Source organism: Miniopterus schreibersii (assembly GCF_964146895.1).
Source record: "Miniopterus schreibersii genome assembly, chromosome: 5".
Classification (NCBI taxonomy): Eukaryota; Metazoa; Chordata; class Mammalia; order Chiroptera; family Miniopteridae; genus Miniopterus; species Miniopterus schreibersii.
This window is the reverse complement of record NC_138106.1, coordinates 27,667,655-27,683,603: the sequence shown is the minus strand read 5'-3', so window position 1 is coordinate 27,683,603 and position 15,949 is coordinate 27,667,655. Positions and strand designations below refer to the sequence as shown.

Below are 15,949 nucleotides of genomic sequence, written 5' to 3'. Positions count from 1 at the left end.
CTAAAATCACAAATAATTTGAAATGAACAAGAAAATGTGCAGAGTATTGGATGCTCACTGAATCTTTTTTTAAAGGGGAATTATACTTACTGAGAAACATATCTAACTCTTCTATGATGGTTTATTTTAGCAAACACCAACCCATTCTGTTCTTCCAACAGCTGGGGCTCTGATGGTCCCTCCTGCGAGCACTACCTGCTGTTAGCAGGGGCGTTCTTCCAGGCTTTGCCCTTAATGTTTGAAAAGCTAATGAATTATTTTGAATTGCTTGGTGCCAGTACTTCTTAGAAAAACACAATATAAAGGTTTTGAATTTTGTTTGTTTCATTGTGGTTTTTAAAAACTAAATCCCCCATGTAAAAAATAAAATTGTCTACTGTCTGCTAGTGTGTTTACTTCACACTTGTCATATAATTTGTTCTTTTTGTTTCAGTAATTCAGTGCAACTTTAAAAATACATATTATCTTCTCCCAGGTGGCTGATAGTGAAAGATTCCTTTTTGCTGTATATGAAACCAGACAGTGGAGCTATTGCCTTCGTCCTGCTAGTGGATAAAGAATTCAGAATTAAGGTGGGAAAGAAGGAGACAGAGACGAAATATGGACTCCGAATTGATAACCTTTCAAGGTAGAAATTTAACTGTTTTTTAAAAGAGTAAATTTTTTTGGTAAAAAAAATATTTTTACAAAATCTCTTAAAAACAAAGTGTTTCTCCCAACTTTAAATAAAGGAAGTAAAAGAATTTAAATGTCTGAAAATTTTCATTTGGAACTTATCCTCAATCGAAAGTAATGAAACTACTTTTTCCTTGTAATTAATTTTTAAGAATAGAAGATCCTATGTGCAACAGAATAAACCATCCTGTGTGCTGATATGTATCCGTTTTAAGAAAACTGAGTACTCAGTAATACCATTGTGCCAAACAGACAAGTTAAGGAATGATAGTTCTCATTTTTTAAAAATAGAATTTTACTTTATGGATTGATATCCTTTAACAAAACACTTAAAAGTGATTTGATATAGAAAAATCCTGTTTACACACAGATTTTAACACACAGATACCTTGAAAGGATACTCAAGTGTACATTTACTATAGATTTTATTACTGAGAATGTGTGTGCTGATACATATGTTATCTTCTGAAGGATTGTAGTTATATATGTGTCTTTCTATATATATACATTTGTTTCTATAAAGTTCAGCCTCATGTACATGAATGTGTATATATTTCTGTCTTTACTCACATTGACTGGCCTGGAGATAGAGATAGACCCTTACTAACATACATTTGCGTGTGTGCTTGTGTGTGCAAAAGATTTGGAACTTGCTAATCTCCTCTGACAACGGAAGGCTCAGGACTGGTTATTGGAAATGCAAAGGTGCTGCCATCCACCCTTCTTCCCGGTACTGCGTTTCTGTTTGGTGGAGGGCCGCAGACATCAGGCCACCATTCTCACTGGTCCCTGTAACAGAGCTCTGAATCAGTCTTTGGGATCCGGGGTCTGGAATATGCCACTTCGCTTGGCTTTGGTGAATGTGGAGTAGGGAAGAAATTACTCTCCTAAAGTACAACCAGGATGTTTCCAAAGCCAAGGAAATGGACATCAGGCAGTGCAAAGGGAAATGACCTCTATAGGAGCCAATGACTAAGTAACACAGAGACACAGATCTTCACCTATACCCCCTTCAATATCCTCATAGAGCCTAGAGTAAGGACCCTTACACATGGTTGCATGAGTGAATAAGTAACCTGAAAATTTATTTTTGCTCCACTGACTGTATTTTAAAATCTTCCCCCAAATTTTTAGAAGCCTGATTTTTTTGATATGAGTGAGATGCTGCTTACTTAAAATTTTCAACTTATGTCTGCAGTACCAAAACAAACAGGGCATGGTTCATCCTTAAGTTTGTTTAAAGAGACAAAACACAGAGTGACTATTCTTTTCCACATTTTGCTTTTCTTTGAAGGACACTTATTTTAAAATGCAACAGCTATAGACATGCTCGGTGGTGGGCAGGCGCTATGGAAGAATTCATCCAGAAATATGGCACCAACTTTCTCAAAGATCATCGATTTGGGTCGTATGCTGCTCTCCAAGAGAACGTTTTAGCTAAATGGTAAGATCTTTTTGCTCTAAGACTATCTGGGTAGTCATAGCATCTAATTCTCCTAGAATCAGTTTTCAAAGCTTCGAAAAGATATAATGCATTATACCTAACAAAAGCCATTTTTTAAAAAAATTATCTTTATTGTTGAAAATATTACAGATGTCCCCTTCCCCCCCCCCCCCATCTGCCCCATCTGCCCCACTCCTGCCCCCTCCCCAGGCCTTCACTGCAGTATTGTCTGTGTCCATGGGTTATGCATATATGCATATCAGTTCTCTGGTTAATCTCTTCCTACCCCCCACCCCCTTCCCTCTGAGAATTGTCAGTCTGTTGCATGCTTCCATGTCTCTAGATCTGTTTTGTTTGTCAGATGCCTGAAACACCAATAAGAAAGAATATATGCACCCCTATGTTCATAGCAGTGTTATTCATAATAGCTAAGATCTGGAAACAGCCCAAGTGCCCATCAGTAGATGAGTGGATTAAAAAGCTGTGGCACATTTACACCATGGAATACTACAGAGCTGTAAAAAGAAGGATCTCGTACTCTTTGAGACAACATGGAGGGACCTGGAGAGTATTATGCTAAGTGAAAAAAGCCAGTCAGGGAAAGGCAGATATCACATGATCTCCCTTATATGTGGAATCTAATGAACAAAAGCCTTTCTTTATAGGACTACCTGAGCATTGATTAGTTTTCCAATTTTTGTTTTTAAGATTTTTTACAATGAGCTTTAAATAGCCTGTTTTAGATTTTGAAGTTCTATTTTAAAAGCTAACTTTATACATTTTCTTAATGATACAAATAGAAGATTTATTTAAGTCTTTAGCCATAAGTTAAGAAAAAGAATTTACTTGCTGGATATTTATTTCAAATAAAATCATGCTTAGCATATTTTTCTACCCATGGATTGGAAACTGGTCTGTTTTTAGTCTCAGAAAAACAACTGTGTGTGAGTTCAAGAGGATGAGATGATTGGTGCCAATCAACTGTTGCTTATATCCTATTTTCTGTACTTCCTACAAAAAACAAAACTGAGAAAAACTTGTCTTTCAGGTATGTTAATGCCAAAGGATATTTTGAAGATATTGCAAATGCGATGGAAGAGGCAAACGAAGAGATTTTTATCACAGATTGGTGGTCAGTATTTGTCCGTGGGGATAGTGTTTGGAGGTCTCTGTGTTTAGGAATCTACAGTAGTATTTGTTGTGCTGTTCCAGAGACACACATTATGAAAACTACCCACAGATGGTTTAGCCAAAGTCTCAACCCATTAACTCTAGTAGCCCCCAGTCAAAGGTCTTTTCAAAACACTTCGCATCCAAATATATTCTTAAAATATTTAACTTGAACAATTTTGTATTTGTCTTTCTATTTGGAAGCAGACACTCAGTATTCATTTTAGTAAAAATTATGCTGCAATGCAAATATAGTTGTAGATGTCGTGAAAAATAATCTTCCTTCAATAGCTTTTTCCCATTTGGTATGTCAGTCACCAGGTCCAGTGAATAGAATTCTTCTGAATTGTCCCATGAAATGGGAATAGTTCCATTTGCCCATTACTGTTAAAATGTCCTTGTTAATGACTAATCTGGTCAGCATTTTTAGAGATACATCAGGTTTCAACTTTCTGACCCCCTTTAAAACATCCGTGAGAGTTAGGATGCTTATTAAAGCCACTAAAAGTCTTGTATCTAAAACTCGTTTAGTTACTGGGAAATTTCACTTTTGGAGTTGTAGGTTTTGTAGTCTGACTTTAGTTCCAGTTATCCATCTGCCTGTGAACACTGGGAACCACTAAAAATTTTTATTTTAATTTTATTTATTTTTTAAATATATCTTTTTTTTTAAATATATCTTTATTGATTTCAGAGAGAGGAAAGGAGGGGGAGAGAGAGAGGCAGAAACATCAATGATGAGAGAGTCATTGATCGAGCCCACAACCGAGCATGTGCCCTGATCGGGAATCGAACCCTGATCGCCTGGATCCCAGGTCAATGCTCAACCGCTGAACCATGCGCGGCCAGGCGCTGAAAATTTTTAAGCATGGAAGATTTATTTGTGTTTTTCTTAAATTTATTGGGGTAACGTTGGTTAAGGGTATTATAAGTTTCAGGTATACAATTTTATAATACATCACCTGTGTATTCCATTGTGCTTACCACCCAAAGTCTACTCTCCTTCCCTCGCCTATATTTGATCTCCTTTACCCTCTTCATCCCCTCCCTCCCTTTGATAACCACCATATTGTTGCCTGTGTCTATGAGGGTTTTGTATTTGTTCATTTGGTTAAGCATGGGAGGTTTCTTTATCATTCATTCAGATCCTTTATGAAGAGCAAAGGTCAGGTCGTCCCATCCGTGTGCTATTGCAACATGAAAAGGCACGTACATTACTAAGGAGACCCCCCAGACCTGAGAGCCTTTCAACAGTACAGAGGCAAAGATGTGTTCATTAAGTGAAAGCAACCGAACAGTTTGCATTTTAAGATGCAAGCTAGATGAAATAACCGATTGTAGACATTTCTACCTTAAACATCTTGCTGACCAGTCACGAGTATACACATGTTTCCATGTCCAAACATTGCTGACCGGTCATGAGATAACTCGTGTCTGCACTTACATTAAGTAAATTTGAGAAACCTTGCTGACTGGTCATGACAGAAAAGTAGCTGGCCACACGGGCGAGTTCTGGCATGAAATAGCTGGTCATCAAGGTGTTTAAGAAAAGGTCCCATCTTGTCCCTGTTAGCATGGGAGTTTTAATTAAATTTGTTTTCTAAAAGGGACCAGTCTGGTAATAGTAGAAAAGATGAATTGAAACTAGACCAGCTTCTTACATGGTACACAAGATAAACTCAAAAAGGATCAAAGACTTAAATGTAAGACTCGAAACCATAAAAATCCTAGGCAGTCAAATCTTGGACATTTCTCGTAGCAATATTTTTTCTGATATGTCTCCTTGGGCATGGGAAACAAAAGAAAAAATAAACAAATGGGACTACATCAAACTAAAAAGTGTTTGCACAGCAAAGGAAACCATCAACAAATGAAAAGACAACCCACCGAATGGGAGAACATATTTGCCAAAGATATATCTGGTAAGGGGTTAATATGCAAAATTTATAAAGAACTTAACATCATAGAACAAACAATCCAACTTAAAAATGGGCAAAAGACCTGAATAGACACTTCTCAAAAGACGACATACAGATCACCAATATCTGTGTGTTTTTAATGTCAGATTTGTTTTCAAAGCCTTTGCAGTGCTGTTCAGTTCTATCCCCCACGTACTCCACCTAGTGGCCAATTTGGGCAGTGATCTATTTCTTTTTCTTTTTTTTTGGACGGGGGTGGGTGATTTCTTTATTGTTGAAAGTATTACAGATGTCCCCCTTCCCCCCCCCCATTGATCCCCTCCACCCGGCATCCACCCCTCCAGGTCTTCTCCACACTATTGTCTCTGTCCATAGGTCATGTATATATGCGTCTAAGTTCTTTGATTAATCTCTCCCCACCCCCCACATCCCACTCCCCACCCTCACCTTCCCTCTGAAATTTGTCCAACTGCTTCATGGTTCTATATTTCTGTATCTATCTTGTTCATCAGTGGTCTATTTCTTATTTCAGTTCTCAAACTCTGGTATATACAGGGTGGGGCAAAAGTAAGTTTATAGTTGTGAGTATGTGAAACATAAGAGTTTATCCTCGTGTTATTATTTATGAATCATTGTGTTATTTTCCATATGAACAACTGTAAATCTGCTTTTGCCCTACTCTGTATTTAGGATCAAATCCATGCATGGGCCGCTTGAGAGTGAGATGGAAGTCATAAACAAATTCATAAGGCTGCTTTCATGAGCTCTTCTCTTTCCATGACCCCCTGTCTCTCCTACACACCACTTTTGGGTTCCCTGTGGCTTCTCTTTTTAGTCCACTAGGTAAAAAGGGGGGGCGGTATTTACCCTGCTCTGCCACACTTTCCACCATGACACTTGTATCCGGTAAACCAATGGATATTTAAGTATCCTCTTGGAACCACAGCTTTTATCACTTTGAGAAAATTTCCTTGTATGTATAATTTATGGAGAGTTTTATCATGAATGAGTATTAAAATTTGTCAAAACTTTTATCTGTATTTATTAAAAAATCATTTATAATGTTAATATAATGAATTGTATTGATTGATTTTTCAGCTTTTAAACAAATCTTGCTTTCTTAAGGTAACCCCACTTTGTCATAATCTATTATCCTTTTTATAAGTTGTGGAGTTTGGGCAAAGATTTTTACCTCTATGATCATAAGAGATACTGTTCTTAGTTTTTTTCTTTTCTTGAATTCCTTGTTTGATTTTGGTACTGGGATAATGCTAGCCTCATCATATTAGTTAGTAAGTGTTCATTTCCTTTATTTCCTGAAAGAGTTTGGGTAAGATTGATATTATTTCTTTCTTACATATTTTATAGAATTTTTAATAAAGTTGTTGGGGCCTGTATTTTTCTTTGTGGGAAAGTTTTAAATTATGAATTCAATTTTTTAATAGATATAAGGTTAGTGTCTTAATTTCTTTTTGCTTCCACTTTGATAACTTTTTTCTTTGATGGAAATTGTCTGTTTTATCTAAATTATCATCTTTATTCATCTAATCCTTACACAGTCTCCCCTTCTTCCTCCAGGCCTAGCATTTCAGCAAATGAAGTTTTCTTGTTTGTTTTTCTTCATTACAGGGGAGTTATGTGACATGTAGATTTAACTCAGACACTGACTTTAGAACTCAACCCCAGAGGAAAAAGTGACTCAACATTTAGCTACCTGTGACATTACTAAAAAAGAAGAGTCAAGGGGTTTATTCTCATACTTGAAAAATTTTATCAGCAAACCTGCCTTCTCTTTCCTGCTCAGAAAGACCCAGATTTCATGGGCCCTGCCTCTTGGTAGAGGAAGTCAGCATTTATGTTTATCAGAACACTTTTGGCCTTGGGGTAACAGAAGCTCATCTAAAGGCGGCTTAAACAATGAGGATTTATTTGTCTCATTTAAGAAGGAACCCACAGTTAGGCAATCCTAAGGTTGGAGGAGTGGTCTTGTGATTTCACAGTCCTGGTCTTCCTCCTAGAATTTCAGTATGACCCCACCTCTGTGAGCATCAGAGCCCAGTGCAACATCCTTCCTAAAGCCTCTCTTCCTGTCTTGAGTGAATGTGTGTCTATCTGTCATCAAAGGAAAACTTTCCCATTAACCCCACACGTGGCTCCTCATATATCTCATTGCCCAGGATTGTGTGACATTGTGCTCTAGCTGCACAGGAGTCGGGGTAAACGAGGGTGTAGAATATTTACACTCTATAGTGGGAGCAAGGAAGAAGTAGGTGGGGAATGGCTGCTGGCTGGGTCACCAACATATCTGCATGTGTGTGTGTCTGTGTGCATGTGTGAGTAAGATACACAGAGAAATCTAGATGGCCTTTTTGTGTGGGTAAAAGCTTTTGTTCACATATGAACTTGTACGTGGACTTATATGGATGACCCTCCACAGTGGAAGAGGAGGATGGCATTTGGGCGAAAATTGCCTTTGCTTCCTATGACACAGTCAGAACTTTATATTTTGTTTTAGTTACTTGAAATTTTGTGATTTCAGGCTGAGTCCAGAAATCTTCCTGAAACGCCCTGTGGTTGAAGGAAATCGCTGGAGGTTGGACTGCATTCTTAAACGAAAAGCAGTATGTACTTTCCAAATAAATGCTGATGTGAATTCTTAAATGTTTATTGCCCCTGAAATGCCTTTTCTTTTTTAGAGTCCGTCATGTATACTTATAACTTTTTGCTTTAGAGTTTGACAAAAAAATAGAATATTTACTGTTTTCAAGTTCATTTGGTTCTGATGTTTTTTTCCTGTTACTCTTGAATGCATAATATTTTAGCCTAATTCGGACTGTGAATTTTATTAGCAATTACACATTTTGTTTTTTAATCACTTATGAATAATTTTATAGGCAACAGTTTGTGAAAAAAGATTTCATTATTGAATAATAAATGACAAAATGAAACATAGAATTTTATTTTATTTATTGTTCTGTTATTTGAGCAAAAGACAAAGTCATCTGAGATTTCAGTCAGATGGGGCCAAGCTGAAAGCTGAATATCAAAGAGGAGGGACATTGAGAATTGGTGCTGTTTTATTTCAGTGTGGGGACAGTTCCTGGTAATAATGTGAAGCTGTTTCCTGTGCAGTTGACCCTGTAGATTCTGGGTGAGCATTGAGTGTGCTCTTTTTGTTATAAAAAATAAATAACTGAATCAGTATAGGTTCATCAAAGACTACTTTATTTCTCATGAACTTTTTTATGTAGCTGGCCTTCAACCAAGCTAAATTAAGTTGAATTAGAATAGATCTGGATTTATTATTAATCATGTTCAAATTGGAGAGTGCTAGCCTTTCTACGATTATTTGAAACTGTCTTAGTCTTTTTTATTCTATCATTAAAGATTCTAGCAGAATTTGTGGATCCTAAGTCATCATGGGTAGCATTTTTCTATTTCTCACAGCCTTTACTCATTTCCTCCCCCCGCATCCTCTCCATTCTCTTACCTCTTTCCCACTCACCTTTTCCTCTTCTTTCAATGTTTTTCCCCCATGTTTTTACTTTAGGATTATGGCAGGTGTCCATAGTCTAATCAGAGCTCACTGCTAATACTGAAGGCTGAAGTTGGTAATCTTTATTTCAGACACATGTCTTGCCACACAGCATCATTTTCATGGCTAATTTGTTGTCTGAACAGAAGTCTATTCACAAAATTGGGAATTCTGGTCTTGAAAAGCATTATTTGCATTTCATTAGATAATTCGGCATACAGTTAGTGAGTGTCTCCTGTTTTGTTTGTCTGTAATAACCAAGTTGATGTTTTCCTCTCTCTTTGGTCTTCTGATATGCAGTGCTATTATTTAAAATAGTATAAGCCAACCTTGAGAGGCAGAGTGTTTACAATTCAAATCAGCACCCCAGGGTTTCCCACAGTTCTGCATTTTCTACACTAGGAGGTGAGATAATTTGCATCACAGTTATGGTAACCATATCCCTGTACCCAATTTGTAGTTTTGAACCTTCAAGGTATGCGATACTTCTGAAGAATCTTCAAGTGTAGCAACCTGGAGACTTACAGAAAAAGGTTTAGGTCCTCAGGGGACTTCTGTCATCATGTTAATTTCTTACTATCCTGGACCACAGGCATGGTCTAGAGATAAAATACATGAGCAGTGGGAGAGAAGGGTGTCCAGGTTTATCAAACGAGATGAATAATCACATCTCTGCCCAGAAAAATGAAAGAGAATCTTATCAAAGTGATGGTCTAGAAGGGCATGGCAAGGAAGGGGAGAAGAGATGTTCAACCTTGAGGACTGTGCTTTAGACAAAACTGGTTAAAAAAAAACCCCAAAAGCTCACAAGTTCTTATATCCCAATGTTGCCTGCATTAAAATGGCGAGGATATCATATCACTTTTTTTCATTCTTTACCTTTCACTTTCCTGAAATACTGCACCTCCTGGGGAAGTCCTTGACAAGTGATAAAATGAGTGATTATCCTGTGGAGGCAGAAGCTAAGCTGTCTTCAAGCAGTGGACAGACCTGGCTGCATCTAGGGAATAGTTTGACCACAGTATTTTGAATAATCAGAGAAAAAGCTGGCTCAGAAACAATCTCTTGATTTCAACTCTGAAAAATTTTTATTTTTCTTGTTTTTGCCTGTATGATGTATATGTAAAACTCCTTAAAATTCCTACTGTTTATAGTATTGTGTCTGTTCTACTTGCGTAAAAGCAAGTTAGCAATGAGGACAGAACTTCCATCTTTGGAAACTCAAGTTTGATGAAGTTGCTTCAGTGGAACCTTCGCGTTAGTTGACTTCAGTAGAGATAAGAAAATGACATTGCATAGTCGAATCCAAGCCATCCGTTTGTTTCCCTACTTCCCCTATGAATACTTTTCTTCCCCCCTCTAAGCAAAAGTCACTAAAAGGCATTAGTAAAACATGGGCTGTTTCAAAAGCATATTTTTTAAATCACAGAATATTTTGTTTTCTTTCTAGTTTGGATTTCATCTTGCATATATATTTCCCACATTTGTGTAAGTCCTCACTATTATGAGCCAGGAAATGCCTTTGTTCCCAATTACATTTTTTCCTTTGCCCTTTATAGTTTAGAGTTTATGATGGTGTTGCAACACCTTGACGAAAAGAAGAAGAGGTTATTGCTTTATTATCACAGAAGTCTTGCCACTAATTAACTGTTTATTGTGGATGTGAGTAAATAATTGTAAACCAGACTGTGTAAAATGAACTTTTTATATTTAATTACTTCCTTATCGGTCATTTGTATTTAAGCTAAAAAGGCTCAAAGTCTCTACCCTATTTCCTCTAGAGTTAATTTATCTCAGTGATTAAAGGCACAGTACAGAAGAAAATGTCAGGTATGATAGATGGAGGGTAATAATGTAATCCATTAGTGTTAACATCTCTATTATTTCAAAAATCCATTAGTTATGCAGGTAAATGGAAAATTGGAAGATTCAGGCCAGGTCCTAAGTTGTGACTACTTTTCTTATGAGTGGGTAATAATCTCATAAGCCTGAGAAGTAGAATTTCATCCATTTAAAACAAATGAACCATGATGAAAGATGTCAACTGTAATGTACTATCATTTAGGTTGAAATTTTAGGTTTTAAACTTTATATCTTTCAATGGGAGGCTATTTTTTGGTAACTGTTATTCAGTGCTGAATCCTAAAATATGCAAATAGCAAAGTAAATCCGAACAATAGAGGAGAAAATAAAATAATGTTCTAGTTTTTATTTAGAACCTCAGTCCATAGCTCACTGCAAAGCACTCACTGGCCAGACCATTAGACACTAATCTGTTCACTTCTTGTCTACACTTTCACTTTCTTACCTCTCTCTCTTCCTCCCTCTCTCTCTCCCTCTCTCTTCCTCCCTTCCTCTCTTTCTCTCTTTTAATCCTCACCCCAGGAGTGAAGATATTTTTTCCCATTGATTCTTAGAAAGAGTAGAAGGGGGGAAAGGGGAAGAGAGAGGGGAGAGAGAGACAGAGAGAGACATCGATTGGGTGCCTCCCACACGCACTGCGACCGGGGTGGGGATTGGACCTTCATCCCTCCAGCACACAGGCCAATGCTCTAACCACTGAGCATGACAGCCAGGGCACTTTCTTATCTCTTTACTCAAGTAATAGTTACATAATTATAATAAATAATGAGCAAGTTCCAAAAGTCAGCTGTTAACCAGAGAAACAGAAGGACATATATAGATATATATCTACATCTATCTCTATCTATATATTTCTTATCCTGCTTTTTTTTCAGAACAAGAGTGAGTCTTCTCCTAGTACTCACATTTCCTTAATGCAGCCCAGAATGTAAATCTAGTGTGTCCCTTCAAAAATGTATACACTTCTTAGATATTACTAATAGCAAGAAAGAAAGGGTATTAGTATTTTGAAGAGATGTGTTATTATAAGGCTTTAGGGGCCAAAATAATGCTTCTTAGTACTGGCAGAGCAAAATTGGGGAATTGTATATGTGTTTGCTTTACTCCAAATTTTTACATCCTGCAACCTAAAATATAGATTCCTATATTATTTCACATTTTTAGATGTGAAATTAGATGTTTTCAACTTAGTAAAGATTTGTGACTCAGATTTCCATTATAAACGATGCCTAATTATCACAGATTATTCAGTTAAACTTTAACTTATTCTCTGTCATTGTAATTTATTCGATATGCCTACATCTCTAATACTTTAGAAAGTATTACGAAAAATGTCTTCCCTCTGCTCTCTGGGCTGTTAAGTGCCTAGGTGTAGATACATTATCCAGTATACATGCAGTATGTGTCGGAATGCTTTCAGAGCTGCTGGGTAGAGAGAATGCAAATTTAAATGCTGCAATCTGCACAGCAATACTGAGGATGTACACCTAAAAAATATAAAAGTAATACAAGAAGTGGGGGTAAATAAGACAAGAGTGTCCTGGATAAATACATTCTGAACTATAAGTTGGAGGGGGAACCATCTGAGTGGACATGGAGAAGGGGAGGGACACTTGGGAGTGGGGTCATTTAGCATAGGCTAAAACCTTGTCACCACGCAGAACTAGAAAAGAAAGAACTCTTCTCTGTACTACCAGCTGTTGAACATTGTTTTTTTTGATTGTTAATATTAATAATAAATGTTATTTATATAGCACACTAAAGTTTACCAGACACTCTTGATTTAATTTGACCCTCACAATGGCCTTGTCTATTTTCTTTTAGGGCCAAGTGTTAATTTGTGTGAGACTGCTGAAACGCGGGGATATTTAATGTTAGAGAAGCTGGCTTCTGAAGTCATTTCACTAGTGAAACAGATGTTAATGATTTTATTATGGGTTAAGAATGTGAACCAACACATTTATCTTCTAAAGAGTAGGAATGTTTTTTCATTTAAATAATTTTTTTAAACGAAAAATTCTATGAAATATACCCTAGGAACATTAAGGGATATTTAGTTTAATCTGTTTTATCAAAGTTTTGGCATTTTTATTACTGTTGTTTTTATCACTTCAACAATTGAAGTATAATAAAAACAAACAAACAAAAGACCCGAAGTCTGTAACATAAACCAGGTCAAAGCTTTCTCAATGACAAGTGTTTGGAAATGTTCACAGGTGTAAGGCTATCAGACACTTTTAGTAGTTGAGTTATAATTTCAGCTTTCTGGCTGTAATTAGTCAAATATTGACACTCTGTCTTGGCATGACAAGTTATAGGAATGGAAGAGAGAAAAATTTTATTTTTCATATTCATGTCTTAATATGCATAGAGTTATGTTTCATCTCCTTGTATTGTGGTGTTCATTAAATATTTTACTATACTTGTTTATAGAAGAAATTTTAGAAAATACAATGCACAGAAAAGAAGAAGAAAAAGAAACCCATAACCTACCTGCAGAAATTCTCACTCCTCCCCGTGTTTTGTCTTGTGACAGCAAGAGGGGGTGAGGATCTTCATAATGCTCTACAAGGAGGTGGAGCTTGCACTCGGAATCAACAGTGAGTACAGCAAGAGGACTTTAATGCGCCTGCACCCCAACATAAAGGTATTCAGGCTCCTCCTGCCGAGCAGTGTTTCTGCTTTATTACTCTGTACATTTCCAGGTATATTTTGCTTTGAGCAGTGGTAACGTGTAGAATTCCCTAATGTATATTTTAAATAAACAGCATCGTGTTCTTCTCAGAAATAAAAGAAAATACTATACGTTTTTTATACTTCTAAATATTGATGGAGTTCACATTTCCACTGATAATTTAGTCAAGAGCACACTTCCTAGAGTTGTTTTAATTTTTCAGGCCTGTGAAGTTTCTTTTCTCCTCACTAAGATGGTCCTGGAAACTCTTAGATGTGACCTACCTGTGGCATCCCTTGAATACTGATACCAGCAAAGAGAGCTCCTTTAGGATTTGAAGTGCTTTCCTTAGTGACCCCTTGTATAACATACTAATAAAGTAAATGAGCACAATAAGCAACCTGAAAAAATCTATTTGATATTTTACCAAAGACCCAAAACCTATCAATAAATATTACTCAATCATTGAGTTATATCCAGATGAGTCAGTAAATCTCCAGCAGGCTTATATTTCACTTTCTTAAAAAAAGACATTCCATGTAAATAATAACCAAAAGAGAGCAGGAGTGGCTATGCTAATATCAGGTGAAATCAACTTTTAGTCAAAAAAAAGGTTATCACAGACAAAGAAGGACATTATATATTAACAAAAGGTTCAATGTAGAAAGATATAACAATTATAAGCATTTCTGTACCAATAATGACCATTAAAATATACACAGCAAACAATGACAGAATGAAAGGGTGAAAGTGACAGTTCTACAATAATGGTTGGACACTTTAATATCTCCTCTCAATATTGGGTTGGTATGTATAGAGAATGGAATATTATTCAGTCTTAGAAAGGAAGGAAATTCTCACATATGCTAAAACATTATGAACCTTAAAGACAATATTCTAAGTGAAATAGGCCAGACACAAAAAGACAAATACTGTATGATCTCATTTATATGAGATGCCTTCAGTAGTCAAATTCACAGAGACAGAAAGTAGAATGGTAGTTGCCAGGGTTTGGGGGGAGAAGGGAATGGGAAGTTAATGTTTAATGGGTGTAGAGTCTCAGTTTGCAAAAATGAAGAGTTGTGGGTGGTGGTAATGATTGCACATATAATATGAATGAACTTAATACCACTGAACTGTATACTGGAAAATGGTTAGTATGATAAATTTTATGTTATGTGTGTTTGGCTACATTTAAAAATGTTATTTTTAAAACGTACTCTGCAAAATTTTGGAAATGTTTCTACAAAGACATACAAAGACAGGATAGGTCAGTCTGCCATCATTTAGAGAGAATTCTATTCAAGCAGGAAGTTAATAACTCCTCAAAGTACCTTTGAAATTGAGAGCTGCCAAAACATCTATGTCCCTATATTTATATGCTTCCTATTTCGACTCAGTGACTGCCAGAGATCAATATACTTGTTAAAAAATTTGCCAGAGATAGATATTGGTTAAAATATTTTCAAGTTTTTTGTTTTTTTTTTTAAATAATACCAGATAAAATCTTTTTAGAGGGAAAAGGAAATCAGCTATTTCATTGAGCTGACTTTTATTGAAATATGTGACCAAACTTCAAGCTAAATGGCAGCTGCCCTAAAATGTAATGTGGATGGGGGTGGGGGGGGCTTCAAAAGTAACCAGAAATTACTGGTTACTGTTAAAAACTGAGAACAAAATGAGAAGTTTAGGGATTTTCTTTGCTGTATACAGAGCCCATTTTGGTATTTGAATTATAGAAAATGCTATTCAGGGGAGAAAACAGACCTATTTTATTATAATATGGACATTTTGAAAAGCATATTACACAGGCATTTTTTTTCCTCTCAAGGTGATGAGGCACCCAGATCATGTGTCGTCCACCGTATATTTGTGGGCTCATCACGAGAAACTTGTCATCATCGACCAGTCGGTGGCCTTTGTGGGTGGGATCGACCTGGCCTATGGCAGGTGGGATGACAATGAACACAGACTCACTGATGTGGGCAGCGTGAAGCGTGTCACCACGGGACCGTCTCTGTGTTCCCTCCCAGTAAGTAATTTCAGCTTTACAAAACTGCGTAAAAGGGACACGGTTTGTGTCAATATATATGATAGCGTGGCTGATTGATTGAAGGAGAGGTGACACTGAGTCAAACAAAGACACACCTGGTTTCAAACACCACTTGGCAAGTGTGCAACTCCACATTAGTCTCGGTTTCTTCTCTTATAAGAAGAGAAAACAGATTCAGAGGAGCATTTGCTATCTGACACTCAGCTCCTTGGTTTTCCACTTAAATGAAAGATTTATTTGCTATTAGGAAAAAAGTTTATAAACAAAAATGTGCAGCAATTGAGCTTTAAGTTAAATAATCTGCCTTATTGTATACAGGTAGCTGCCAAGGTTTTTGGAATCTTCCTACTTAAAGACATATAAAAATAAGATAGTAATTCTGTTTGAAAGCAGGAGGTTAATAACTTCCCAAACTGCCTTCAAACCAAGAGCTGCCAAAATACATTTATCTGCCTGTACCCATATTCTTATGATTTCAACTCAACTGGTTGCCAAAGTGTCCATACACTTATTTTAAAATTAGATGGGCTCCATCCTGTTTTACTGCTGGATATGTTGGTGCTTTTTCTGGGGAAATAGAAATGGAGTGAATTGGTAACAGGGAGCGTAACTGAGA

General features: G+C 36.6%; 1 protein-coding gene across 2 annotated transcripts in view; it reads left to right on the top strand.

The window, feature by feature from the left end:
• The window catches only part of PLD1 (phospholipase D1), a 149,674-nt gene that overhangs the window by 75,920 nt on the left and 57,805 nt on the right, over window positions 1-15,949 (top strand). For both annotated transcript variants that reach the window (XM_081138573.1, XM_081138572.1), the window contains exons 9-14: window positions 476-628; window positions 1,970-2,119; window positions 3,168-3,251; window positions 7,748-7,829; window positions 13,143-13,253; window positions 15,112-15,312. In XM_081138573.1, the coding sequence (XP_080994699.1) occupies window positions 476-628; window positions 1,970-2,119; window positions 3,168-3,251; window positions 7,748-7,829; window positions 13,143-13,253; window positions 15,112-15,312 (781 nt within the window). The remainder of the gene's footprint in view (window positions 1-475; window positions 629-1,969; window positions 2,120-3,167; window positions 3,252-7,747; window positions 7,830-13,142; window positions 13,254-15,111; window positions 15,313-15,949) is intronic.